This window comes from Lynx canadensis, chromosome A2 (assembly GCF_007474595.2).
Source record: "Lynx canadensis isolate LIC74 chromosome A2, mLynCan4.pri.v2, whole genome shotgun sequence".
Taxonomy (NCBI): Eukaryota; Metazoa; Chordata; class Mammalia; order Carnivora; family Felidae; genus Lynx; species Lynx canadensis.
Window position 1 is genome coordinate 50,831,206 of NC_044304.2, and position 27,398 is coordinate 50,858,603.

A 27,398-nucleotide genomic window follows, 5' to 3' on the forward strand; every position below is an offset into this window, starting at 1 on the left:
AGTAGTGAAGGCAATATATAACGCAGGGACTAGTTTGAACAACACTGACTCAGATCTGATGAGGAAGAATTCTGGAGTGTCACCATCAGGTTCAAAACCCAGTTCTGCTTCTAACGTGCTGTGCCTGGAACTTTCAGCAAGGTATGTAACCTCTTTCAGACTCAGATTTTCCGATTTTAAACCTGGGATTTTCCGTGCCACTTCAAAAAGCTGTTGGAACAATGAAATGACGAGGTGAAGCCCTACGGAGTGTTTGGCATGGCTAAGCACGCTATAAATGTTAGCTACTATGATGACAGGCCACGAAGTCTGGGGCTCTCCAAGTTCGGTTTGTAGAAGATTCTGCCCCCAACTGCAACAGCTACTAACCCACCTGCCCGGCGTCAGCGCGCACAGACCTTCAGGCGCGTGTTGCTCTCTCCACGACTGTCGCCAGGGCCCGTCCCTAGCTCAGAGCTTCTGGGACGGCGCCCCCTGACTTCCGTTTCCGGGGGAGTCCAGGCGGCTTCCGGCGGCGTGACCTGGGCGCGCTGGGCTGGCGGGTTGCCGCATCAGGAAGGGTCTGCGCTGGCTACCGGTAACCGGGCGGCTGGTGGGAGTGGCCGGGTGTGGCGCTGGCGACCTTCGGGAGGGAGGGGTGACCTTTGTCTTGCGACCCGAGCCGGCACCGAGCTGGACTTCAGCCCGACCCTATTGTGGATCCCTTTTTGTCCTCTGCTAGGCCTTCACCCGCACGCGTGGGAGTCCGGAGATGTGGGTTTTATTCCAGCCAGCGTCACTGATCGGCTCTTTCTGACCTTGGGCGGGATATGTCCTTTCGTGGGCTTCAGCTGCTTTAATTAGAAGATGGAAGTTGTATTCACAGGGATTATGAGCTCCTTAAGGGCCGGAACTGACTTTTATTAGTGTATATACATTGTTGCTTGTCCCGGCACAGAACTGTACAGTGTGGGTACTCTGTGCCTACTTAAGTTGTTTTGGATCACGAAGCCTTTGAGAATCTGATGAGAGCTCTTGATCCCCACCTCCCACCTCTCTAAATCCCGCCCCCCAGCCCCCCCACTCTTTGCTCAGATACAGGATATTGGCTTACTGTTTCAGATATTTCATATACTGTTTCTGCCCGTGGATCCCAGAGCTTGGCCTGTGGTAGGCATTCAAACATTTGCAGTCCATTAGATCCTAGATGTTCAGTTAATCATTTTTAAACGCATGAGTCCCTGTCCACTTCATAGGAGAAAGATAGATATCCCAATAGCAAGTTTTAGTCATGGGTCTTGCAGTATGTTCTTGTCCCTTACATCTCCCAACAACTCTAGGAGAGAGGTATTATTTAATTCCTATTTTGCAGATGAGGAAATTGAAGCATAGAAGAGTAAACTTGTTTTAGGCCATTCACCCTGTGAATGGTGAGAGCGTGAATTCAGACCCATGTCTGCAGTTCCACAGGCGCATATTCTGAACTGCCAGCTGAAAAAGGACTAGATTTGGAACTATATTTGAATGTGCTCTAGCAGCCTTTGTTTGGGAATTAAGCTGGCTGTTAATACAGATGATCGCAAACCAAACATTGCATGCTATGGAAATACTCCTATTCCTCTGTCTCCTTTTCTTCCTCAGCATATTGCTTGTTTGGTAATATCACAGTTTACATCTTACCCTCTGTGCCCATGTTCTTCATTCCTTTTATCTTCAGTGAATATTGATTCAGGCATGTTGAATGAATATGGCGGTAACAGTTGTGTGGCCTTGTTCTTCCAGCCCTCCAAAGCAGGTGTTTTTATTTATAGATGAACTATGAGGTGATACTGTTTAGGCGCTATCTTTTTTTCTTTTCTGTACTGCTTTTAAAGGGACTGTATTAGGAATCTTGGAAGCACTGCCAACATGTCTGATGTTCAAGAAGCCACTAACCAACTTCTGGATGTGAACCTTCATGGGAACCAGAGGTCTATACAAGTGACAGAAAGTGCTCCCAGAAGTGAGTCTGAGCACCTCCAAGTCACTATTGGAGCCACTGTACCTACCGGTTTTGAGCAAACAGCTGCAGATGAAGTGAGAGAGAAATTGGGGTCATCGTGCAAAATCAGCAAAGACCGGGGCAAGATATATTTTGACATTTCAGTGGAAAGTCTGGCTCAGGTTTGAATGAAGCAATATTAAAAATAGTTTTCTGAAAGGGTCATTTTATGATTATTTTCTGATTTACAGACCCCTCTTGAATCTTTTTTGCTTTTCTTTACTCTGCCTCAAATCTGGTTATTTTAAAGTATTACTGCATTTTCTATTTGGTACTGATTTGTGAATTTGACTAGTAGATTTGCTATATTTTTAGAAGTGATCTTAATATTTCCTGAGGATGAATTTCACCAGAAAGAATCCTTTGTGACTTTTGAAGAAATTCTGAATATCTGCCAAACATCTTTGAATTTATTTACTTCGGCATTTAGCTGAAGTGTAGACTTTGGTGGTGAAGTGTATAAGGAGAGATTTTTCTTTTAATCTGTGTGAAAGAAATACTTGCTCAAAAGTAATTAGGAATCATTGAAATGGAGAAGTGAAGGTCAGCAAACTGCCATTCCACTAGAATAAAAGCTAACCAGTATTTCATAACCATATAAGCATCATGAGAGCAGGAATTTTCTGAGTTTTTGTTTTGGCTGAAATCTCCCATGCTCTTAGTGTCTGGCATGTAGTAGAAATCCAGTAAATATTTGTGGGATGGATGGGAAGCGGATATTTTCCACCCAGTATCTTAGTACATAATCTTAGCAGCTTTGAGAAGATAGGTGCTATTATTATCCTTATTAATCGTTAGGCTTAGGGATAAGTAATTGGCCCAGGGTCACTCAGTTAGTAATCACAGCTGGAGCTCAAGCCCTGTGCTCTTAACCACTGCACAGGATACAGTGTACCGTAGGGAGCCATGAGAGAAATATACAGTAAAGCCCCACTTGACTGTCTTCATCTCTCCTTTCTCCCCTAAACCTGTGTTTCCCAGGTAACATTTTAAAGCTATCCTTCCATCTTCCTTTTTCCTTTTCTGTAGGAGTATAGAAGCTAATGGGGAACCCAAAACATGGGAGACTGGGGAGATGAGAAAAGTTAAAATACAAATTATAGGTATTACCTATTTTAAAATCTTTGTATTTAATTTTTGTATTTAAATTTGTAAAATGTTTATTTTTCAGAGAGAGAGAGAGAGAGAGAGAGAGTGTGTGTGCACGCGAGCACGAGTGGGGGAGGAGCAGAGAGAGAGGGAGACACAGAATCTGAAGTAGGCTGTAGGCACTGAGCTTCAGCACAGATCCCCTTGCAGGGCTTGAATCCACAAACCGCGAGATCTTGACCAGAGCCCAAGTTGGATGCTTAACTGACTGAGCCACCAAGGCGCTCCCCTTCCCCATTTTTTTATTTAAATATTGATAGTTTGTGTGATTCAAAAGCTTTCTCATAAATTTGTTTCTAACATTTTTTTCCCTCCCCCAGGTTCATTGTCTGAGATCAGTTGATAACTTATTTGTGGTTGTTAAGGAGTTTAAAGATTACCAGTTCAAAGAAACAAAGGTGAGTTTTCCCACAGTAGCTGACTTTCAGTCTCTCCCCAAAGAGATTATTTCCACTTTTTGCATTCTAACATTTAGCATTACTACTGCTTTTATAATCTAGAATCCTGGGAGGCTTTTATAATAAAATTCAGAGATTGGTGGACAGTCCATCTCAAAAATTGTTTTGAAAAAATCAATATTGTGGGTAGTGGACACAATGGGTGGAAAGGGTCAAAAGGTACAAATTTATACCATGTAAAATTACATGGAGATGTAATGTAGAGCATTGACTATATTATATACATAGCATGTATAGCAATGACTATAGCTAAAGATACTGTGTTGCATATTTGCAAGTTGCTAAGAGAGTAGATCTTAAAAGTTCTCATCACAAAAACCATTTTAGAACTATGTGTGGTTACAGATATGAACTAGACATTGGTTGGTGATCCTTTCACAATATATACAAATATTGAATCATGTTGTATACCTGAAACTAAAATAATGTTATATGTTACTCTTCTTTTTTAAAAAGATGAGAGAATAACAAAAAAACAAGTAAGTGAAAGTCAATATAGAAAAACATCAAAGTGTATAAGAAATAAAATAAGTTGTGTGACTTTCTTACCAAAAGATACATACCTTAGATTAGCTTTACTGACGTACATGCTTTTAGAGTAGAATTGCTTCCAGGCTATGAATCAAAGATTAAGTGATTGAGTCGTCTACAAATAACACTTTCTCTCACAGTTCTTTCTTTTGTAGAACTGTTACCTTCTCTAACATCATATTTTGAAATATAGCTAATATGTAAATACTCCTTTACTTGTTAAGGCAACAGCTTTGTCTCCAACTTGTATTTAGCATCTGATTTCTAAATATTGATATGCTGCCTAAGTTGAAGTTTGAAAAAGAGATTTCAGTAAGGTCTTAGTATTTTTCCACATTGTTTTTTAGTCAGGTTTCCAGAGTCAGATGCTTGAAAACTTTTCTATCAGTTTTATTGCTTATATTAGAAACACTGTGTCTTTTAAATCCTTGATATACTGCCTGATTCTCTGATTTTTATTTATTGGCAACAGATTGATTTCTGAAGCATTATTCAATAACCAATCAAAGTGATGTGAACCCACAGCCTAGAAAAAATAAAAACAGACCTAAAAGATTTCCAACTGAAAATAGATTAAAATTTTATTAAGAATATAACTTTCAGCACTAGTAGTATAATCTTGCAGACTTCTGATAATCATTGTCAACTGAATCATGTCTATGAAACTAGACATAACAGGCAGCTGCTGAAAATTTTTGCTGCTTAGTATTTGGAAATTTTAATAGCTAATTCTATACATGAGTAAATGCTAACAGGCATTTTTAAAAACTATTAAATATTAAAAACCCTGTAAAGTTTCACTTTAAATTCTTGCCTTTACAGCATTATTAATATTTTTGTATTACTTTGTGCAGTTTGATCTCTAATTGGAGGTCAATTTGATACTATGTAATGGTTCTATATGAGCCAGCTTTGCAGAGTAGCCTTGTAAGTTAACTGCCAGAAGAGGTTGCTGATAAAGTCCCAAAAGAAGAGCAGCAAGGATTAAAGTAGATTTTCAGAACTATGCAAGGGCATATGTGTGACCATGAAAAATGATTTAGCCTTTCACTTTGAGGACTTATTTGCACCATGCCCCAGTAAAAGCTTGTTTTTAAATATTTGCTTCTTGGGACGCCTGGGTGCCAGCATCCCACCCTGGTCATGATCCCAGGGTCGTGGGATCGAGCCCTACTTCGGGCTCTGTGCTGAGTGTGAAAAGCCTGGTTGGGATTCTCTCTCTCCCTCTGCCCCTCTCCCCTACTTTTTCTCTTTCTCTTTCTCTAAAAAAACAAAGCCAAAAGACTTTAAAAAGTAAGTAAATAAGGATTTGCTTCTTGCTTTTTGTTGACTGTCATTTTCGCTGTAGCATTATACTTTCCCATGTCTTATAAAAAGCCTTGATTAGCATCCTGATAGGTCCTTTCCTTTTTAAGTATTCAGATAATATCATGAATTGATTAACCTGTTTAAACAAAACAAAAAGCTAACATTTGTACTTTATATGTTTTTTTTTAAGCTAGGTAATTTAGGGGAAATTGTAAAGACCAAAAAGGATACGCAGTGGAAATGTTTGTTCCTATATCTCCACACAATGCAGTTCCCTCCCTGGAGGCAAGAATCATTCCCAATTTCTTGGATATTCTTCTAGACATATTTTATAAATACGTGCATTTTATTTACTTACGCAAATGAAAACATACCATACATACTGTTCTGTGCTGTGCTTTTTCTCCTATATCTTGAAGAGCATGCCAATATCATCACTAGATTTCACTACATCTTAATTTAATCACCCCTATTTAGGACATCAGGTTTTTTCAGACTGTTGCTACTATGGTGGTTGAACAAATATCTTCTGTACATCCTTGCGTGTATTTAATCTGAGGGTCATTTTTCTTTCTTTAAGTTCCATTTATTTAATCTCTGCACATGTGGGGCTTGAACTCATGACGCCAAACCAAGAGTTGCACACTCTTCTGACTAAGCCAGCCAGGCACTACCTGTAGGGTCATTTTTCTCATTAATAAGATAGTTTAATCCTCCCCTCCTTCCTTTTCCCCCTGAAGTTTTATTATTCATCTTAGTGTTGATCTGTATGCTTTAATTTCTATCCTTTAATCTCTTTTAATTTTTTTTTTATCTTTATTTTTGAGGCAGAGAGAGCATGAGCAGGGAGGGGCAGAGAGAGAGGGAGACAGAATCTGAAGCAGGCTCCAGACTCCGAGCTGACGGCACAGAGCCCGATGCGGGGCTTGAACTCATGAACAGTGAGATCATGACCTGAGCCAAAGTCAGACGCTTAACTGACTGAGCCACCCAGGCACCCCATACCCTTTAATCCCTTGGTGGAGGAGGATATCAGCATCTCCTCTTTCCTTTCGCCTCCAGCTACCTTCCAGTTTGTAATATTTAAGTGTTGTCTGTAGTCATAATCCCAGTTTTCTTTTTATCACTTGAATGGCAGTAGTTCAGAAATGATTGTTTTTCACCTTTATATTTGATGAATAGTTTAAGTATAAAATTTGAGTCATGCTTTTCTTCCTGAAAAATACCGTAGGCTGTGTTCATTTTCTTCTAGTGTTAAATGTTGCCATGAAAAATTTTTGAAGCTATCTTGATATTTTTCCCCCTTACTTGTTGCTTTTTTGATACTTTTGCTTCATGCCCAGATTTTACTTTTAATCTCTGAAGTCTCATAAATTCACCAGGATATGTCTCATGATAATTCCTTGTCAAGACATGTCAGTCTATAGAGAAGTTCACATCCACATACATTTCTTGAAAGTTTTCTTGAGTTACTATTTTTTTATTAAGCTCTACACCCAATATGGAGCTGGAACTCGTGATCCTGAGATCAAGAGTCACATGCTCCACCCACTGAGCCAGACAGGTGACCCTAAAATACTTTTTGTTTCATTATGTCAGATCCTTTTCAGAGATAAACCAGTTGTACATATGCAGGGTCTCCTGACTTTGTTTCATATTTTATCATTTTCTTTGTATACTTTTTGCTTATTTCCATTGTATTTGTTTTACTTTTCTCTACATTACTTACTGTGTTTTCATCAGTGTCTTTTATATGTGGTGCTTTCCATATGGTCTTCATTTTGCGGTGTTTTTTTTTTTTTTTTTTATTCCACTTATTCTTTGACATCTGTGAGCTCCTGTTTCATCTTTTTATGGTGGCTTACCTCATCTCCTTTCCACTGTTATATCTCCGCTTGGAGCTCTTATTTTACAAAGGTATTTCCTCATTACATTTTTTATTTTGTTTTATCATAGTTTTTGAGGGTTTTTTGTTACTTATTTTTGAGAGAGAGGGAGAGAACAAGCATGGGTGGGGGAGGGGCAGAGGGAGTAAATCCCAAGCAGGCTCTGCACTGACTGCCTGCGCTCAAACCCACAAACTGTGAGATCATGACCCAAGCTGAAATCAGGAGTCGGAGGCTTAACCGACTGAGCCACCCAGACGCCCCATTGGTCAAAGTTTTCAACTGCTCTGTGGCATCTTTCTGGTCCCTGTTTTTGTCTGCTCCCTTTGTTTTTCTGTTTCTTTCCTCCTTTGTCCTTTCTTATGTTCATATAAGTGCTGTGCTGATAACTTTTGATGATTGGTCATCTGTGAATGAGGAAGTTCCTCTTGGACCTGCTATTGTTAGGAGGTTCTTCTGGGAGAAGCCAGGAACTGTTCCAGGCCAGCAAGAAATTCCCCTGCTTCACTGTGAAGTTCCTTCTTGGTTGTAGATGAATGAGTTCTCTCTTCCTTCCTTATTTAAATTTTTTTCCCACCCCTGCCGTCTCCCCTTCCTTCTTTTTTTCTAAACAGCATTATTGAGGTATAATTTCCATACTATTGCATAAGTTCTTTTAACCATTACGTCTCTCTAGCCTGAAGGGATCAGCAGCTCCAGGGTTATTTACAGTGTAGAACATCTCTCCCCAGCTCTACCTCATTGACACTGTTTCCAGCAAATAGATCATGTCTGTAAGATTCCTTGTTCAGCTTCCATTTCTCTCCCCTGTTTATTCTTGTTACAGATGAAGTTCAAGGAAGCTCCTTCTGTCAGTATATATACTTGCCCTGCTATTCCAAAGGAGAGTTTATTTTGCTACCTCTTTGTAGACTTCTCTGACCTTTGTCTGAGACCTTTGTCTGGTGTCTTCCTATACCTCTGTTTGGCCTTCACTGCACTTGGGAATCTTATGTTAGAATTGTTATATTATGGTTCAAGGTTATAGGTATCATATAGATTCTACTTTATCTATAGATAAAGTTGGTGGGGCACCCCAGTGGCTCAGTTGGATGAGTGTCTGACTTCGAGTCAGGACATGATCTCAGGGTTCCTGAGTTTGAGCCCCGCATAGGGCTCTCTGCTGTTAGCACAGAGACTGCTTCGGATCCTCTGTCCCCCCTCTCTTGCCCCTCCCCCACTCATGTTTTCTCTCCCTCTCTCTCTCTCAAAAATAAACATTAAAAAAACTTAAAAAGATAAAGTTGGTATTTCTGTTGTTGGTGGTGTTTAGAATGGTGTCTAGAGAAAGAAAGGGGCTATACTAGTGTTCTCCATTATATTAAATCTCCAAGACCTGTAGATGCCTTTTATGGGGAAATAATTTGTATAGAATTGAATTTGCCAAACCTGGAATTTACCATTATTTCATCAGGTTTCAAGTAGTATGAAAGCCTTCACTCACCTCATCCCCATTTCAAGTCTCAGTTCCATCAGTGAACACTGACCTCTTTCTAACTTGATGTTCAGCACCATTTTTGGATATACCAGCCCTCTGCAATAGAACTTTCTGATGGGAATGTTTTAGGTCTACTGTCCAGCACTAACCACTAGCCATTAGTGTGTGAAATGTGGCTAATGTGATTGAGAAACTCAGTTGGTTTCTTTTTTTTTTAAGTAACCTCTAAGCTCAACTTACAGCTTGAACTCATGACTCATGACTCATGTGATCGTCACATGCCCTACCAACTGAGCCAGCCAGGTGCCCCTGAGCTTTTAATTTTAAATCATTTTAATTTCAATAGCTACATGTGGCTAATGGCTGCTGTATTGGATGGCATGGCTCTGCACCACACATTTTAACATTTTATCACATATTATCCAGCAGCTGTTTATTGAAAACCATTAGTGTGCCATGCACTGTTGTAGGTATGTGGCTTATAGAAGTAGTCAAGACAGGTAAGGTCCTTTCCACCCTCTTCTGGGAGAAGCTTTGATAGCGAACAAAACATAAATCTGGTAACTTAAGATAATGCTTAGCTCTGTAAAGAGAATGGGAAGAGAATGACTTGAGAGGACTGCTTTATGAAGAGCAGGTCTCTCAGAAGATATGCCTTTTAAATTACTATTAATAATGACTAGGCGAGGGGCGCCTGGGTGGCTTAGTCAGTTAACCATCTGACTTCAGGTCATGATCTCACAGTTCGTGGGTTCGAGCCCCATGTTGGGTTCTGTGCTGACAGTTTGGAGCCTGAAGCCTGCTTCGGATTCTATGTCTCTCTCTCTCTCTCTGCCTCCCCTGCTTATCCTCTATCTTTCTCAAAAAGAAATAAATGTTACACAAAATAATGACAAGGGAGCCAGCAGTACAGAGACCATGTGAAGCAATTATCTTCTAAGTAGAGGTAAAAAGAACAGTCCTGAGGTGATGTAAGAGAAATAGGCAGAGGTCAGATTATATTAGGCTTTTTTTTTTTAATTTTTTTTTAACATTTATTTATTTTTGAGACAGAGAGAGACAGAGCATGAACGGGGGAGGGTTAGAGAGAGGGAGACACAGAATCCGAAACAGGCTCCAGGCTCTGAGCTGTCAGCACAGAGCCCGACGCGGGGCTCGAACTCACATACCGCGAGATCATGACCTGGCTGAAGTCGGATGCTTAACCGACTGCGCCACCCAGGCGCCCCTAAAACCTATCTATCCAATTTCTAAATAATGTCTAGAATCATCTTTTTATATATATTTTTAACGTTTATATTATTTTTTTTAATTTTTTTTTCAACGTTTTTATTTATTTTTGGGACAGAGAGAGACAGAGCATGAACGGGGGAGGGGCAGAGAGAGAGGGAGACACAGAATCGGAAACAGGCTCCAGGCCCTGAGCCATCAGCCCAGAGCCTGACGCGGGGCTCGAACTCACAGACCGCGAGATCGTGACCTGAGCTGAAGTCGGATGCTTAACCGACTGAGCCACCCAGGCGCCCCTATATTGGGCTTTTTAAGGAATTTAGATTTTTTTATGTGCAGTGAGAAGCTGTTGAGGGACTTTAAGGAAGGGAGGGGCATGATCAGATTTACATTTTAAAAAGATGATTCTAGGGGTGCCTGGATGGCTCAATTAAGTGTCCAACTTCGGCTCAGGTCATGATCTCATGGTTCATGAGTTCGAGCCCCATGTCGGGCCCTGGGCTGACAGCTCGGAACTCAGAACCTGAAGCCTGCTTTGGATTCTGTGACTGTCCCTCTCTTTGCCCCCCCCCCCCCGCTCACGCTCTCTTTCTCTTTCTCTCTCAAAAATAATATAAACGTTAATTGGGACGCCTGGGTGGCGCAGTCGGTTAAGCGTCCGACTTCAGCCAGGTCACGATCTCGCGGTCCGTGAGTTCGAGCCCCGCGTCAGGCTCTGGGCTGATGGCTCAGGGCCTGGAGCCTGTTTCCGATTCTGTGTCTCCCTCTCTCTCTGCCCCTCCCCCGTTCATGCTCTGTCTCTCTCTGTCCCAAAAATAAATAAAAACGTTGAAAAAAAATTAAAAAATATATATATAAACGTTAAAAATATATATAAAAAGATGATTCTAGACATTATTTAGAAATTGGATAGATAGGTTTTAGGGGCGCCTGGGTGGCGCAGTCGGTTAAGCATCCGACTTCAGCCAGGTCATGATCTCGCGGTATGTGAGTTCGAGCCCCGCGTCGGGCTCTGTGCTGACAGCTCAGAGCCTGGAGCCTGTTTCGGATTCTGTGTCTCCCTCTCTCTCTGCCCCTCCCCCGTTCATGCTCTGTCTCTCTCTGTCCCAAAAATAAATAAACGTTGAAAAAAAAAATAAAAAAAAAAAAAAAAGAAATTGGATAGATAGGTTTTTAACTGCTTAAGGTTGTTTTTACTTTTTTTTGTGGTTTTTTTTTTTTTTTTGCTTTGTTGTCCCTTTTAAAAACTATTGCTCTTTAAAAGAGTATTTTTTTTTCAACGTTTATTTATTTTTGGGACAGAGAGAGACAGAGCATGAACGGGGGAGGGGCAGAGAGAGAGGGAGACACAGAATCGGAAACAGGCTCCAGGCTCCGAGCCATCAGCCCAGAGCCTGACGCGGGGCTCGAACTCCCGGACCGCGAGATCGTGACCTGGCTGAAGTCGGACGCTTAACCGACTGCACCACCCAGGCGCCCCAAAAGAGTATTACTTTTAAAGGTAGTGTGGGGGCGCCTGGGTGGCTCAGTCAGTTGAGCGTCCGACTTCGGCTCAGGTCGTGATCTCGCAATTTGTGAGTTGGAGCCCCGCACTGGGCTCTGTGCTGACAGCTCGGAGCCTGGAGCCTGCATTGGATTCTGTGTCTCCTTCTCTCTCTGCCCCTCCCCCACTTGTGCTCTCTCTCTGTAAATAAAAAAAAAAAAAAAAAAAAAAAAGTAGTGTGTTTACACAGCACAAAATTCAGAAAGAGGTCAGTCAGTGAGAGGTAAGTTGCCCTCCTTCCCCTGTCTTTACCCACCCACTTCTCCTATCCAGAGGTAATCGTTAATACTTTCTGACTGCTTACATTTTAATCTTGAAGCCCAACCTCTGATCTCCTATTCTATCTTGTATTATGTATTAGTGGCTTAATTTGTGTATCTTAATTTTCAATGAGATTTTAATTTCCTTAATTGTAGGCATTACCTATTTCCTCTTTTGTTCTGCACTCCTACCACCTCCAGCATCTATAGGCTGAGTAGAGATTTGTTCAATGAAAGTGGTGAGAAGTGCATGGATTTCATCATTCTCTGTCTTTCACAGGAAGAAGTTTTAAAGGATTTTGAAGAGTTGGCTGGGAAGCTTCCATGGTCAGAACCTTTAAAAGTATGGAATGTTAACACCAGTTTCAAGAAAAAAAAAACAAAGCGCAAAAAGATAAATCAGAATTCAAGTAAAGAGAAGATTGATAATGGACAAGGAGATAAAGCAGATGAGAGGGATGATAAGAAAGGATTCACCAACAAAACCTTAGATTCCCGTATCTTAGACTATTACGAAAATCCAGCCATTAAAGAAGAGATATCAACATTAGTAGGGGATGATTTGGCATCTTGCAAAGATGAGACTGATGAAGGCTCAAAAGAAGAAACTCCTGAGGTGCTGAAGTTTAGAGTCACGTGCAACAGGGCAGGAGAAAAACACTGCTTTTCCTCAAATGAGGCTGCAAGAGATTTTGGGGGTGGTGTTCAAGATTATTTTAAGTGGAAGGCTGACATGACCAACTTTGATGTGGAGGTATGTGCCCCTGATTGTGATGATTCGAGAAGGCCATCACAGACACATAGCATTTTCAGACTAACCACTTTTATGGGCAGTTAAATTGCGACTACATACCTAACAGGGTGTGGTTAATAAGAGCATGGGCAGACATCTTGATTCAGATTTAGAATCTACAACTGCATAACTTTGGACAAGATATTGTTTCTGAGCCTCTGTTTCAAAGGGAGCCAGTAATAGTATATACCTGTAAGTGTGTCCTGAAAGTTAAATGAGATAATACATTTTAGGTTTTTGGTGCAGTACCTGGTATATAGTAAGTGCTCAGTAGATAGATGGGAGTTATTAAGACTTGAGTTTTCTCATCTAGTACTTTTTATGTTATATGGACTTTCAGATTGTAAAATCCAACCAGAATTAAAACAGTTACTTTGTTTTTACATGTCTTGGTTGTAGAGTTTTACTACTGAAAAGAAGTGGAGTACGTTTTTAAAGCAAACCCCAGCCTCTTACAAGGAGGTTGAGCGTCATTGCTCATTCTCATCCACAGCCAGCTCTTTATTAAATACTGCTAGATTGATACACTCACATGCCTCTTTTAGCATACTTACTCTTGATTCACATGTGGGCCATGCTTAGTAGCCTTTACAATCTCTGACAGTTCAAAAGGCCTCTAGCAGCCAACACTTTTTCCAAGAAGTCATTTTCTGTTGCTTTTGGGAAACTTGAATCTAGGCAAGTAACTTACTCTCTCTGTACGCTTTCCTTGCATATCAAATCAGAAGAATAATTCCCCATTCCTTTTTATCGTGTAATAGGTGTTATAAGAATGACTAGGCTATTAGGACAGTAATGTTGAAAAGTTAGCAGCAGGGATGGGGGGTGCAGTGCTCAGAGCACAGATTCTGAAGCTGCACTGCCTGGGTTCAAATCCCAACTTAAATGCTGTAAGACTTGGGGCAAGTAAGAGGACCTCTTTGTGCCTCAATTTCCTCATCTTTAAAAGGAAGATAATAATAATACCTGGCTCACGTGAAACTAATGTCACATTGTGTGTAAACTATACTTTAATATAGTTTACAATATAGTTTACAATGTCAATAAAAAAATAAATAAATTAAAAAATTAATTTAAATAAAACAATTTAAATAAATTTTATTAATTTTAATTTAAATTAATTAAAATAAATTTTAAAAATAAATTTAAAAAAATACCTAGCATGGGGGAGCCCTACATGGTTCAGTCAGTTGAGCGTTTGACTCTTGATCTCAGCTCAGGTCATAATCTCACGGTTCATGGGTTTGAGCCCCACATTGGGCTCCATGCTTGCACTGCAGAGACTCCTTAGGATTCTCTCTCTCTGGCGCTCCCCTGTTTGCTCACTCTCTCTTCTGTCTCCAAATAAATCAATAAAAACTTACGGGTGCCTGGGTGGCTCAGTTGGTTAAACGACCGACTTCGGCTCAGGTCACGATCTCACAGTTTGTGAGTTCGAGCCCCACGTCGGGTTCTGTGCTGACAGCTCAGAGCCTGGAGCCTGCTTCAGATTCTGTGTCTCCCTCTCTCTCTCCCCTCCCCTGCTCACACTATGTCTCTCTGTCTCTCAATAATAAATAAATGTTAAAGGAAAAAAAATTTTTTTTAAATAAAAACTTAAAAAATACGTATTAAAAAAATATATGGTTTGGAGAGTGTGAATCTGAAATGAGGTAATGCATGTAAAGTGTATAGTACAGTGTTTTGCACATAGGAAGTGATAGATAAGTGCCTATGCTGCTGCTATTGTTAAGATCATGTTGGGGCGCCTGGGTGGCTCAGTTGGTTAAGCGTCCAACTTTGTCTCAGGTCGTGATCTCATGGTTTGTGAGTTCAAGCCCCGCGTTGGGCTCTGTGCTGACAGTTCGGAGCCTGGAGCCTACTTCAGATTCTGTGTCTCCCTCTCACTCTGCCCCTTCCCTGCTCATGCTCTGTCTCTCTCAATAATAAACGTTAAAAAAAAAAAATTAAGAGAAAAGATCATGTTACGTGGAAGACTGGAGAACATTTTCTTGTTACTTGAATATATTTCACTGTGTGTTAGAAAAACAATAGGATAAAATAGTCACAGGCATGATTAAGTCATTTAAAAAAACAAAACAATAGGTGATAAAGCAAATGTGACACGTTGTTAACAGTTGGTTAATCTAAGTGAAGAGTACATTTTTAATAGTTCATTGTGCAAGTATTCTAGTAGTATTTCTGTATGTTTGAACTTTTTCAAAAAGTTAAAATGAATGTTAAGCCATAAACCTTCAAAATATGTTGGTATTGTAAAAATCCAGGGACTATCTGGTTATAGCTAACTTATAACGAATGAAAAAAAGATATTCTTTCTTTTTAATATGTATTTATTTATTTTGGAGAGAGAGCATGCGCGAGCAGGGGAGGGCAGAGAGACAGAGAGGGAGACACAGAATCTGAAGCAGGCTCCAGGCTCTAAGCTGTCAGCACAGAACCCAATGCAGGGCTCTAACTCACAAACTGTGAGATCATGATCTGAGCCAAAGTTGGACGCTTAACCGACTAAGCCATGTAGGTGCCCCAAAAATTAAAATAGATTTAAAAATTTGAAAGTGGTATAGACTAGATTATTTCATTTATATGAAGTTCAAAAAGAAGAAAACTAATTTGTGGTGGTAGTAGATTTTTATTTTTCTTAAAGGTTTTATTTTTAAGCAATCTCTACACCCAGTGTGGGGTTCAAACTCACAACCCTACGATCAAGAGTTGCATGCTCTAGCAACTGAACCAGTCAGGCGCCCCTATTTTATTCTGTCTTTTATTATAGGTTCTTTTGAACATCCATGATAATGAAATTGTTGTGGGCATTGCATTGACAGAAGAGAGTCTCCATCGAAGAAATATCACACATTTTGGACCTACAACTCTGAGATCTACTCTTGCCTACGGGATGCTCAGGTAAGAGAATGGGTTTGCCATCTAGATTAAAGTGACATCTTGGTTTGAATTTTCCCTTTAAAACACTTTAATTTTTTGTGAAGTACTGTGTTGGATTTTGGTGGGTAAACAACAGGATAAAAAGGTAATAGTCTCTTTCTTTCTCTTATATCCCATGTTGATTCCTTGTGGTCCTGAAAATATGATTTAACTACTGTCTCAGCTTTGTTTTTAAATGTTTATTTTGAGAGAGTGAGAATGTGCGACCCACGCGTGCACGTGGGTAGGGGAGGGGCAGAGAGAAAGGGAGAGACAGAATCCCAAGCAGGCTCCATAGTCAATACATGGAGCCCTACTATGTGGGGCTCAGTCTCACCACCATGAGATCATGACTTGAGTTGAAATCAAGAGTTGGACACTCAACCAACCAAGCCACCCAGGCCCTCTTAATTTTGTTTTTGTTTTGTTTTGTTTTTAAGTTTATTTATTTACTCACAGAAAATGTGAGCAGGGGAGGGGCAGAGAGAGAGCAGGAGAGAGAATCACAAGCAGGCTCAGAGGCTGGACAAGAGCTGTGATTCAAGAGCTGTGAAATCATGACCTGAGCCGAAGTTGGACACTCAACCGACTGAGCCACGCAGGCACCCCTATATGTAATTTTTTTTAAGCTCTAGGATATAGAGTCAGCCTATAATTACAAATTGATTTTTAAAATGAATATTGATTGGTGTTACTTTATGCTAACATAATAGGTCCTTGATCTTACAGCTTCAGGAATAGTCTGTGTGAAAGTCTCAGCTATTGATTGAAGTCTTTTTATATAAGCTATTTTTTTTCCTGTAGGCTCTGTGCTCCTCAACCTACTGATATAATAGTTGATCCGATGTGTGGAACAGGGGCAATACCAATAGAGGTAATAACTTTTCTTTACCTTTTAGATAAGCATGTGATATATCAAGTGTTCTGGAACTAATGGGCAAATTATGAAATCACCAGCATGGGGTCAGTGGACCTAAAAGTGTTAAAAGAAAATTAAAAAAAATAAAAAATAAAGAATTATAGTAGTAAAGCTCGAATTTTTGTGTGAAGGATATAACCACCTATTACAACTAGCTAGGGACTGATAGATTATAAGTGATGGTTACTCCGTGGATTGTAGCAGAGGCTGATAATTACAAACTGGTGAGTCCCTTTTCTATAAAAGACAAGTTGGTAGACTTGAACAGAAAAGATATTGAAGGCATAAGCAATAAACTGGAGGAAGGTGTTTCATCTCTATAAAGTGAGATTATGCTTCTTAACCCACTTAGGTTCTTAGAGGGAGTAAATATAGTTGTAAAACAGAAACCTATGCATGTTTTTTAGATTTTTTACGAAGTCTAACAAGGTCACACATCAAATGCTCTTAAATAGTTTTCAAAATTACTGATACTGAGAGGATTCAAAAACTGTAAAGCAAGGGATAGAAAGGCATTTTCTAAGTGGAGAATATTTAACAAGAGACTGAGTCTCCTTGAATCAGTATTATCTATACTTTTACAAATAATTTGGAAGAGGGTACTTCTGTTTAAAATTACTTAAAGTTATGAATCATGGTATGTTCTTACATACAGTATACTTAAAGCCAGCGGGAATATACTGAAGAAGATACACACATTCTGTGAGTGGGCAGAATCTGGACAGTCCAAAGCAGCCACAAAGGGAAAAATAATCTAAACTACAGTTAGAAAATGACATGTTTCGGGTCGCCTGGGTGGCGCAGTCGGTTAAGCGTCCGACTTCAGCCAGGTCACGATCTCGCGGTCCGTGAGTTCGAGCCCCGCGTCGGGCTCTGGGCTGATGGCTCAGAGCCTGGAGCCTGTTTCCGATTCTGTGTCTCCCTCTCTCTCTGCCCCTCCCCCATTCATGCTCTGTCTCTCGCTGTCCCAAAAATAAATAAACGTTGAAAAAAAAAAATTTTTTTTTAAAAAGAAAATGACATGTTTCATCTGGGAGTTGAAATTCCAGAAGGAAATCTTTAATAGTCTAAAAGACTACTGGGGCGCCTGGGTGGCGCAGTCGGTTAAGCGTCCGACTTCAGTCAGGTCACGATCTCGCGGTCCGTGAGTTCGAGCCCCGCGTCGGGCTCTGGGCTGATGGCTCAGAGCCTGGAGCCTGTTTCCGATTCTGTGTCTCCCTCTCTCTCTGCCCCTCCCCCGTTCATGCTCTGTCTCTCTCTGTCCCAAAAACAAATAAACGTTGAAAAAAAAATTAAAAAAAAATAAATAAATAAAAGGCTACTATTTTCTGGTAGTGTGAGCTAGAGAAATTGACTCTCGCTAAAGAAATGCACACAGAGAAAACTCAGTTGCTGTGAAGAAAAATTCTGGGAACAAAGCAAAGTGTTATTCTCTAGCATTAAACCATGACGTGTCTATGTCTGAAATAGCATGGAAAGTCACAAAATGTCAAGAAATATACCACAGAGCTAGAGAGAGTCCAGAAGAGCCCCCCCTCCAGCTGAAAAAGATTTAAAAAAGATTGAGGCATTTCTACCTAAGAGTAGACATGAGGATGTCAATATTGAAAAAATGAAGCTGATATATAATCAGAATGAATGAAGTATGAAAGGAATTGACAGGGTATGTATACAGAATTGTTCACCATAGTATAAAATAGCTGATCTAGAGTACTCTTTAAAACTTTGCAAGTTCTATAAAATTCATCTCTTTCAAAAGAAGCTGAAAATCTAAACACGTTTAGACCAAAAAAATGAGTGTTGGGGAATCACAATCATCTGAAAGGCTTTCATCAAATTCTGAGGGTCCTTTCTACATCACCCTCAAGTGTGTGGGCAAAAGAAAAGGTGATGAAGCCTTGTGTCCGTGGATATGGGTTATTACTCTTTACAAAAGAAGAGCAATGAGATGTAAGATTGGTATTTATGATCTGTTCACATGTTTTTGACTTAACATTACAAAATCCTTTCAGGGATGTGGTGGTTGTCATTCAGAGGCCTGTGCCGTGGTTATTACATTTTATTTTGAAATTTTCAAATATTCTAATATATCAGATTCTATAAAATTCTGTGATCACAAAGGGTATAGGTTGGTCACTTTAATTTGGTTACATTTTCAAACCGTGTTTGTATTTTAGGTCTGTAATGCCTACTATGTGCCAGACATTGCTGGCTGAGGGATTGAATAAAATACGAGACTTGTCCTTAGGGAGATTCCTTGAGAAGCAGACAAGTACAGACATAATTAAAAAGAAGTACAGTGGCAGAGTATGTACAAAATGCTTTGGGGTGGGGAGGCAAATGAGAGGCAGCTTGGAAAGTTGGGGTTGATGTGAGAGGGCATGACATTTGAACTAGGTCTTGAAAGATAGGTAGGAATTCAGCAAGTGAGAAAGAACAGAAGGCCTTTTTAAGCAAGGGGAATAGCAAAGTTCACAACATGCAGTGTTCTGTCACTTAAGAAAAGCATTGGGTTATTGGTTTGATTGTCTAGTTTATTGACATTCAGTTGAAATTATTTTCCCTTTAATCATTTTTGGGTTGTTTTTTTTTTTTACAGTTTGCTACTTTGGTTTTAATATATACTATTGTCTTTTAGGGGGCTACTGAATGGTCTAACTGTTATCATATTGCTGGTGATAATAATCCGTTGGCTGTGAATAGAGCAGCAAATAACATCTCATCTTTATTGACCAAGAGCCAAATTAAAGAAGGGTAAAAATTTAATTTAAAAGATTTTGTACCATTTCTTAGGCTTACATAATCACTTTTCTTACCGACTTTATGAATTAATATCCCCAGTGCATGGTCATGGTGACATCCTCATAACCAAAATGAATACTGTGAGATTCCATTAAATTTTAAAACCGTTTATTGAGGGGCGCCTGGGTGGCTCAGTCGGTTAAGCGTCCAACGTCGGCTTAGGTCATGATCTCACGGTCTGTGAGTTCGAGCCCCGCGTCGGGCTCTGTGCTGACCGCTCGGAGCCTGGAGCCTGTTTCAGATTCTGTGTCTCCCTCTCTCTCTGACCCTCCCCCGTTCATGCTCTGTCTCTCTCTGTCTCAAAAATAAATAAACGTTAAAATTAAAAAAAAAAAAAAAGTTTATTGAAAATAACTTAGAACATGTTTTTTTTATTTAACTATAATTTCCCCACCCTAATGCAACTATGTTTATTTCTGTCTTCTCTTTCCTTATTCATGTATCTTTTTTCCCAAATAGTGGAAGAATATTGTGTTGACTTATTTCAGTTTTTACAAATTTTCAAACACTTTGAATATCTTTATATAGTCTGTTTTTAATAACTGCATAGTATTTCATTGTGTAGAAATACTACAGTCCATTTAGCCTTTCCTCTATTATTTGGCACTTTAAAGCAGTCTCAGAATTAGAAGAAACCTGAAAGCCATTTCTACAGTACCTGAGTGTTCTGTAGGAGATCCTGCCAGTGGCCTTCCAGTCCTTGTAACCATCTGTAATGACTTTCTCTGGAGGCTGTCAATTTGGTCTTTGCACAGCTTTGAGTGCTAGTCGTATCTTTTAGTGAACTGAATTTCTTTCTGTACCTTCTATAGACTTTTTGTAGTTCCACTGGGATCCATAAAGAAAAATCTTATCTCTGGGTCACACAGTGATTGACATCAGATATTTGAAGAGTTACTAAAACTCCCCTTCTTCCTGTCCCACTCCAAATCCACTCTTCTGCAAGCAAAATAGTCCAAGGCCCTTCTCCAACTGTATCCTTTTGATATCTGTGCACTGGAAGTCCATTGGCCTCTGGGAAATTTTGGTTTTTATCTGAGCTGTATGTTGTTACTGTATCTTAAGCCCTGGCTCACTACTCCAGATTATATTCAGAGCCACCACCTGTGCCAGCCTCTCACTATCCTTTTAGTTTGGGCCATCTATGGGAAGAATTGGTTGAAATGCCACTTGGTTTTCTATTTATCATCAGAGGCCGCATCATAAAATTGTTTCTCTCGTCTCCTCTGCTGGTGCCCTTCACTTTCTTATAAAGTGGCAAGAATAGGTAGTGAGTGATCAGCAGATTTGTTCAAACATACAGATGCTCCACATTCTGAATACACGGCCCAGGGACATCATTATACCAAACCTAAAAACAGCTGCCTCCTTAATGTGAGGTTTCTGTTTGTAAGTGAAATCAGGGGTTTTAAAATACATATAGTCACTTGATGTAGATATTACTTACACATATTTATTCATGTATTATACCATGTATTTATTATACATGGTATGCCTCATATTGTTTTATGTCTGTCAGTTATCCTCTTCTTTGCTATTTTTCCCCCTTTTAGATTAGAATCATCAGTGCTTCGTTTAGTTCTTTCATATACTGTTCTGTGAGTTTATGCCTAATGCTTTTCATTCCTATTTCCTGTTGAGGTTTTTTAAATTTGTTACCTAAAAGCTTAAGTTACAGGCTATCAATGTTGTTGACCATATCCTATAGATTTTGATAATTCTGTATTTTTCTTTTTAAATTCCTGGTTATGTACTTGTCTCTCTGATCTAGTTGTTTAGGGCAGTGCTTTTCAAACTTGAATGTTGCACATGAGTCACCTGGGGATCCTGTTAACTACAGGTCCTGATTTAGTAGGTTTTGCATGGGACCTGGGAGTTTGCGTTTCCTAGCAAGCTTATGGGTAATACTGATGCTGCTGGGCTGTGGTCCTACTTTAAATAGCAAGGGTTTAGATCATTTTTTTATACATAAGTAGTTGAAAGGTTTTAATTCACTTTTACATTTGTTTTATTGTGATGAGTTTCTATGGTACATTTTGTTTCATGTTTATCGAAATTTTCTTAGGGCTTAGTAGTCACCAGTTTTTTTTGAAATGTGATAAATATTTTTAAGCAAATTATTTCTTTTGTGTTTTCTGAATATTTTATCTTAATTGCTTTTCAGGCCCTCTGTACCTTTTTTGTCTATTCTACCTGTACTATTTGTATCAGTCTATCTAGATTTTTAATATTGTTTTCCTCATTTCTTATTTTGTTGCAGTTATTCGTGCCTGTGATTATAAGACTCATTTTTTTTTTTAATTCATTCATTTATTTTAAGGGAGACAGCAAGCAAGTGGGGGAGGGGTGGGGAGAGAAAATCCCAAACATGGCTCAGATTCACAAACCTTGAGATCATCATGACTTGAGCTGAAATCAAGAGTCAGACGCTTAACCGACTGAACCATCCAGGCGCCCCAATACTGATATTTTCGTTATCTGTGCTTTTTTTCCTCCCCATTATGGAGTGAGTGCCTTTATTGTACATTTTAAGTTCTTCACTAACTCTGAATATAATAATTCATTTCTACTCATAATCCTTGAGTTGCTTTTAATTCTTAGCCTGTGCATTACTGTCTTTTGTGTTTTTTCATACCAATGGCTTTGACTTAATGAGAATTTATTTCATTTACTATAGTCCTTATCTTCTGTCATCTGTTTTTTTCAGCCTTTTTCTTTGCCTTATTTTTTTATAGTAGAATACATGTTCTTTAATTTTCAAACAAGTATCTCTGTATCTACTAATTTTACATATCTGTTTCTTTAGGTCTCCTGTTATTACTACCGAGACTTACCAAACTATAGAGGTGTCATCTCATAATCTTATTCCTGTGTGCATCGATGTTTTACATTCTCAGTTATATGATTTACTGCCTCATTACTGTTGCCATCTTTACAGTTCTTTGTGTTGCAATCTTGTTTACCCCTTTAGTTTTTCTTAAATTGTAGATGAAACCAGACATCTTTTGAAAACCAATCTTAACTGCTTTTTAGATCATCATTAGATTTTGTCATCATAAAAGTTTTATCACATGACTGTATGCGTTCTTCCGACATTCTGCTTTGAAATTTTTGTTTAAGTTAATGTTTGTCACTATCATTTTAGTAGCATTTTCTACTTTATATCAGTCTCTTCAGAAATGTTTTTAGATTTCATACTTCAGAGTAAGCATCTTTCCTTTGTCCCCATAGCAAAGTGTCCTGGGGCTTGCCCATAGATGCTGTTCAGTGGGATATCTGCAATCTGCCATTGAGAACCGGTTCTGTGGACATTATTGTAACAGACATGCCATTTGGAAAAAGGTGGGACTTGGCTTTTAAAAGATTAGTTTTACCTTCACTTGTTAAACTAGTACTGAATTTGTCTTCTAAATCTGTTCATTTCTTTGAACTTATTCTATTCACTTAAGAATTATGAAATGATAAAACAAATTATATGATAGATTCACCCAATTTGTTTCTTCTGAGAACTCATGAAGTAACTACATTTTGATCTGACTGTCACAGGTTAATCCACTTCCTGGCCCATTGTTGAATTACAGGATACTATACAAAGGTTGAGGAAAACTTCGTTCTATTTCTCAGGATAAATGTTTTCTCATCATTGGTTTGGTTTAGATGTTTATTTTACTCATTAAGAGAACTACTAGAGGTGTCAAAAAAATTTTGTAGCCAGTTCATCTGATTCATTATTTCTAAGCAGTTTACTAAATCTGATCACTCATTTCATTGGCATATACAAGTGAAGCTGTGGCTTCTAAAGGACAACTGTTTTGGCTTGAGAATTTTCTTACTGTAATGAGTTTTTCACTTCTCATTTCATGTAGTCCTAGTTGTTTATCTGTTAAGTGTTTGATTCACTGGACCTTCTTTTATAGGATGGGCTCCAAAAAGAGAAACTGGAACCTTTATCCAGCTTGCCTACGGGAGATGAGCCGCGTCTGTAGACCAGGGACAGGCCGAGCTGTGCTACTTACTCAGGACAAGAAATGCTTTACCAAGGTGCTGTAAATTAGCCCCGGAACTCACCCTGTGGCAGCTGTAGGATCTTTTAATTTAAACTTAGGGATATTAGTTTGAGTAGGATTTGTTTGCTCTTCCCCCCCAGTTTCTTGCAACAAGACCTCTGGTTGGTCTATAAGCAGACTTTCCGCTAATTACTTCTGTGCTTTTTGTGTATACACAGGCATTATCCGGAATGGGACATGTTTGGCGGAAGGTGCATACCGTCTGGGTGAACATAGGGGGTCTTCATGCAGCAGTTTATCTTCTGAAACGTACACCTCAAGCTTTTGTTCATCCTGTAGAACAAAATGGGGAAAGAACTCCTTGGTGATGCAAAGAATAGAGATGGTTTATGGTATTTGTGCCTCTTGACACTGGGAATGTCAGCATGTAGTATTTGGTTTGAGAGAAAAATAGCGTTAATAAAATTGCAGATTAAATTGGTCAAAAGCTCTTCACCTTAATTAGCAAAAGGAATTGAAAGTCTTAAGCAGAGCTTTGGAGCTTTTTTGAAGGAGTAGCTAGGCAATTACTATTGAAAATGCTTTCAAGATCCAAAGGCTACTAAAATGCTCCGGGATTTGAGTTTCAAGTATTTCTTTTCAGGCTTCATAGCAGTTCCTATTTTCCATTGTAGCAGGTAAAAAGCTACCCTGGCTTAATGGAAAAGAAAAGAATATAATCAGAACATTTTGGGCCACACTGCATTGCCTATGCAGCTTTGCTCTTTAGTTTTTTGAGTTGGCTTTACCTCACCTTTAAAAAAATGAAGCATTTACATTTTGTGAAATAGTGTTGGCCCCATGACAAGATGAAATCTCACAAGACCAACTGGAAAGTTTACCATCTGCCTTACAAATTAAAATATGCATGTTATTGAAATCAATACATGAAAATAGAGGACTAGGACTGATTAAAGGAATGGCAGATATTTTACTGTTAGCAGTATAGGACATTGCTGTTGTAAACAGCAAATACACTGATGGGACCAACAAGCCAAACTTAATTTTTCTATCAGCACAGAAAGTCACACATTAACCTACCAAAAGTATTTTTGTTTTTAAAATGACTGCAGACACACTGATGTATCTTTGAATTAAAAACTTTATGAGAATTCTATTTTCTCTTGGATCTGTATTCATATTTAGCTGTTTTTCTGGTTGCAGCAAACTGAGACAGTAGAAAATAAAAAGAACATTAAGTCCTTGTGACAGTGGTGCTTGCCTGGGACAAAGAGTGGTTGGGTACATGTGGGATTCTTTATAGTATTCAGAGTTTATTTGGGAGTTTCTGGCTGCATTCAGCCTAGATTTTCAGTGTCCTGTTAGTAATATATTAGTACTACTCATTCCCTTCTTAAATAGCTCATGTTCAGACACAGCACTTCTTTCTTTTGAAAGAGTTCACACTAGCAGCATAGCCAACAGCCCTAGTAGTCTGGTTTCTCTCTGATCTACTACCCCATACTTCAGAATGAATTAGAAATGAGACATTTAGAAGGGGTGTGTATCCTAGACTGGAGTTTTTACTATCAGAATGCACAGTTACACTATTTTGGGTTCAACATAAAACAATCTTTCACATCTAATACACCATTTTAACATCTGTTGGTCAGTAATCTGCAGAACTGGGAAAGTACAAGGGCCATATCTCTTGTCACCACTGTTTACCATGTGCCTGACATAGTACCTACCAGCGTGGGCATAGTTGCTAATAAACAAATATTTTTGCATGTTGGCCTAATTTTTAATTGTAACAAACTTGGGTTTGAGCCATCATAGCTTTAGTTCTATGAAATACCACTGTAAAAACATGACAAGACTAATTTTAAGATGATGCACATATGCAGTGTACACTCTCTACCACTTTGCTATCTTCCTCCCATTAGGTTTTTTAATATGGTGACAGAACAGGAAATGGGCTGAAGACTGAAGAACTGGGATGGAGCTATACAATGATGCAATCACCAAGTAGTTATGTGACCTTGAACCAGGCCTCCTGTACCATGGGAATGTGAAAAGGGAAGGGAATCTGAACACAAAATGACTTAAGTTATGAACCAGACATTCTGTTATTGTAAGAGTCCATAAACTTGAGGGAAACAAAAAATAAAAGATTTCATAAGTTTAATGGAAGTATGACGGTTATCTCCTAAGGACTGACAATGTCTAGGGCTAGAAAGAGAAACATTTGTTGAAATGTTCCTTTTAAAATAGTAGGAAGACTTTCAGGAAACTGCCAAAACTGTAGGTTCTGGTATATCCATGTTAGATATGGCTCAGGTCTCCACTGCATGGGCCCAAAGCTGAAGATTGAAAAAAACAGTATTTTTAAAAGGTCTGTAAAATACCAACAAGTCCAGTAAAGCTTAGGAGTGTTTAATATTAGTGAGTTAAGCATAAAGATAGATATCCTTATTTTCAACACAGCTTTTCCCAAGTTTAGGTGAGGTGTTTTGTGGGAATTTCAGGAGATATGGTGAAAGTTTTGTACCTTGGTACATTTCTTTTCTTTTTTTTAAAGCTCAGAGGAAACAGGTCTCTCCTGCACCAAATTTTAAGAATGTACATACAGGGCACCTAGGTGGCTCAGTTGGTTGAGCGTCCGACTTGACTTCAGCTCAGGTCATGATCCTATGGTCATGGGATCCAACCTCCACATGAGCATAGAGCTGGGTTAAGATTCTCTCTAGTGTCCAACTTCAGCTCAAGTCATGATCTCATGGTTTATGCTGAGCCCTGCATTGGGTTCCTTGTTGTCAGTGCAGAACCAGCTTTGCATCTTCTGTCTCCCTCCCCCTGCCCCTCTGCTGGTGATGGTTCTCTTTCCCAAAAATAAACTAAAAAAAAAAAAAAAAAGATGCACTCTATATTTTCACAGAAGTAACTTTATTTTCGACAGTGATGCTGTTTTATATTATTGCAACTCATTTACATGTCTGCCTTAATAGAAGGCACTGGATTTTTATCTTCATATTCAATTGGTTGAGATGTTAACTTATTTGCAACTTTTTTTTCATTTCATGTATTGGTCATTTGGAAATTATGGTTTACTGAGTTACATAAATCTCCCAAGCCCTGGTCCAGTTTATAATATCTACAAATCATATTTATATCACCACTTAGCTCACTAAAAAAAAAAAACCCCAAAAGTTCCTTTAATCATTAGGAAGATGAGAAGCTCCTGATAGTGGGTATAAGTTTTCCCAAATTCTAATTTTCACTTCAGAGTTTGAGTTTATCACTGGCAAGTGCTGTCAACTGTTTTCTTTGAAAGGTACTTCTTTACACTTAAAAAAAAAAAAGTGTCTGCCAGGGGCATCTGGGTGGCTCAGTCGGTTAGGCCTCTGACTTCAGCTCAGGCCACCATCTCGCGCTCTGAGTTCGAACTCCGCATCAGGCTCTGCGCTGACAGCTCAGAGACTGGAGCCTGTTTCAGATTCTGTGTCTCCCTCTCTCTCTGACCCTCCCCCATTCATACTCTGTCTCTCTGTGTCTCAAAAATAAATAAATGTTAAAAAAATTTTTAAAGGGGCGCCTGGGTGGCGCAGTCGGTTAAGCGTCCGACTTCAGCCAGGTCACGATCTCGCGGTCCGTGAGTTCGAGCCCGTCGGGCTCGGGGCTGATGGCTCAGAGCCTGGAGCCTGCTTCCAATTCTGTGTCTCCCTCTCTCTCTGCCCCTCCCCCGTTCATGCTCTGTCTCTCTCTGTCCCAAAAATAAATAAACATTGAAAAAAAAAATTTTAAAAAAAAAATTTTTTTTAAAATGTCGGCCAGACAGCCAACTCTGACAGTCATTGAAGTAAAAATGCTGTGAAAAGAAAATCACTAATTCAGCCTGCAAGTCAATCACATGACCGCGTTTTCGTAAGACAACCACTGTACTTTAAACAAGAAGCTGGAGTCCTATATGCAAACTTTGTATTTCAGTACTCATACTAAGACAGGGAAGGAGGCAAACCATAAGAGACTCTTAAATACTGAGAACAAACTGAGGGTTGATGGGTGGTACGGGAGAGGGGAAAGTGGGTGATGGGCATTGAGGAGGGCACCTATTGGG

The 27,398-nt window shown here is 39.3% G+C and overlaps 1 protein-coding gene across 1 annotated transcript; it reads left to right on the plus strand.

Annotated features, from left to right (window-relative positions):
* Positions 1–495: 495 nt before the first annotated feature.
* THUMPD3 (THUMP domain containing 3) lies at positions 496–25,469 on the plus strand. The gene is made up of 10 exons (XM_030307305.2): positions 496–577; positions 1,854–2,142; positions 3,490–3,567; positions 12,143–12,616; positions 15,426–15,556; positions 16,379–16,448; positions 19,132–19,247; positions 22,527–22,637; positions 23,213–23,336; positions 23,521–25,469. Exons 2-10 carry the CDS (start codon positions 1,888–1,890, stop codon positions 23,668–23,670), a joined length of 1,509 nt encoding a protein of 502 aa, XP_030163165.1. The 5' UTR covers positions 496–577; positions 1,854–1,887; the 3' UTR covers positions 23,671–25,469.
* The last annotated feature ends 1,929 nt before the right edge of the window (positions 25,470–27,398 follow it).

What these genes read in the sequence shown, in the direction of transcription:
- THUMPD3 (XM_030307305.2), top strand. Translation starts at nt 1,888, where the DNA reads ATGTCTGATGTTCAAGAAGCCACTAACCAACTTCTGGATGTGAACCTT. An exon ending in TGACCAACTTTGATGTGGAG is followed by an intron (nt 12,617 to 15,425) that starts GTATGTGCCCCT and finishes CTTTTATTATAG; the next exon opens with GTTCTTTTGAACATCCATGA. An exon ending in CTTGCCTACGGGATGCTCAG is followed by an intron (nt 15,557 to 16,378) that starts GTAAGAGAATGG and finishes TTTTTCCTGTAG; the next exon opens with GCTCTGTGCTCCTCAACCTA.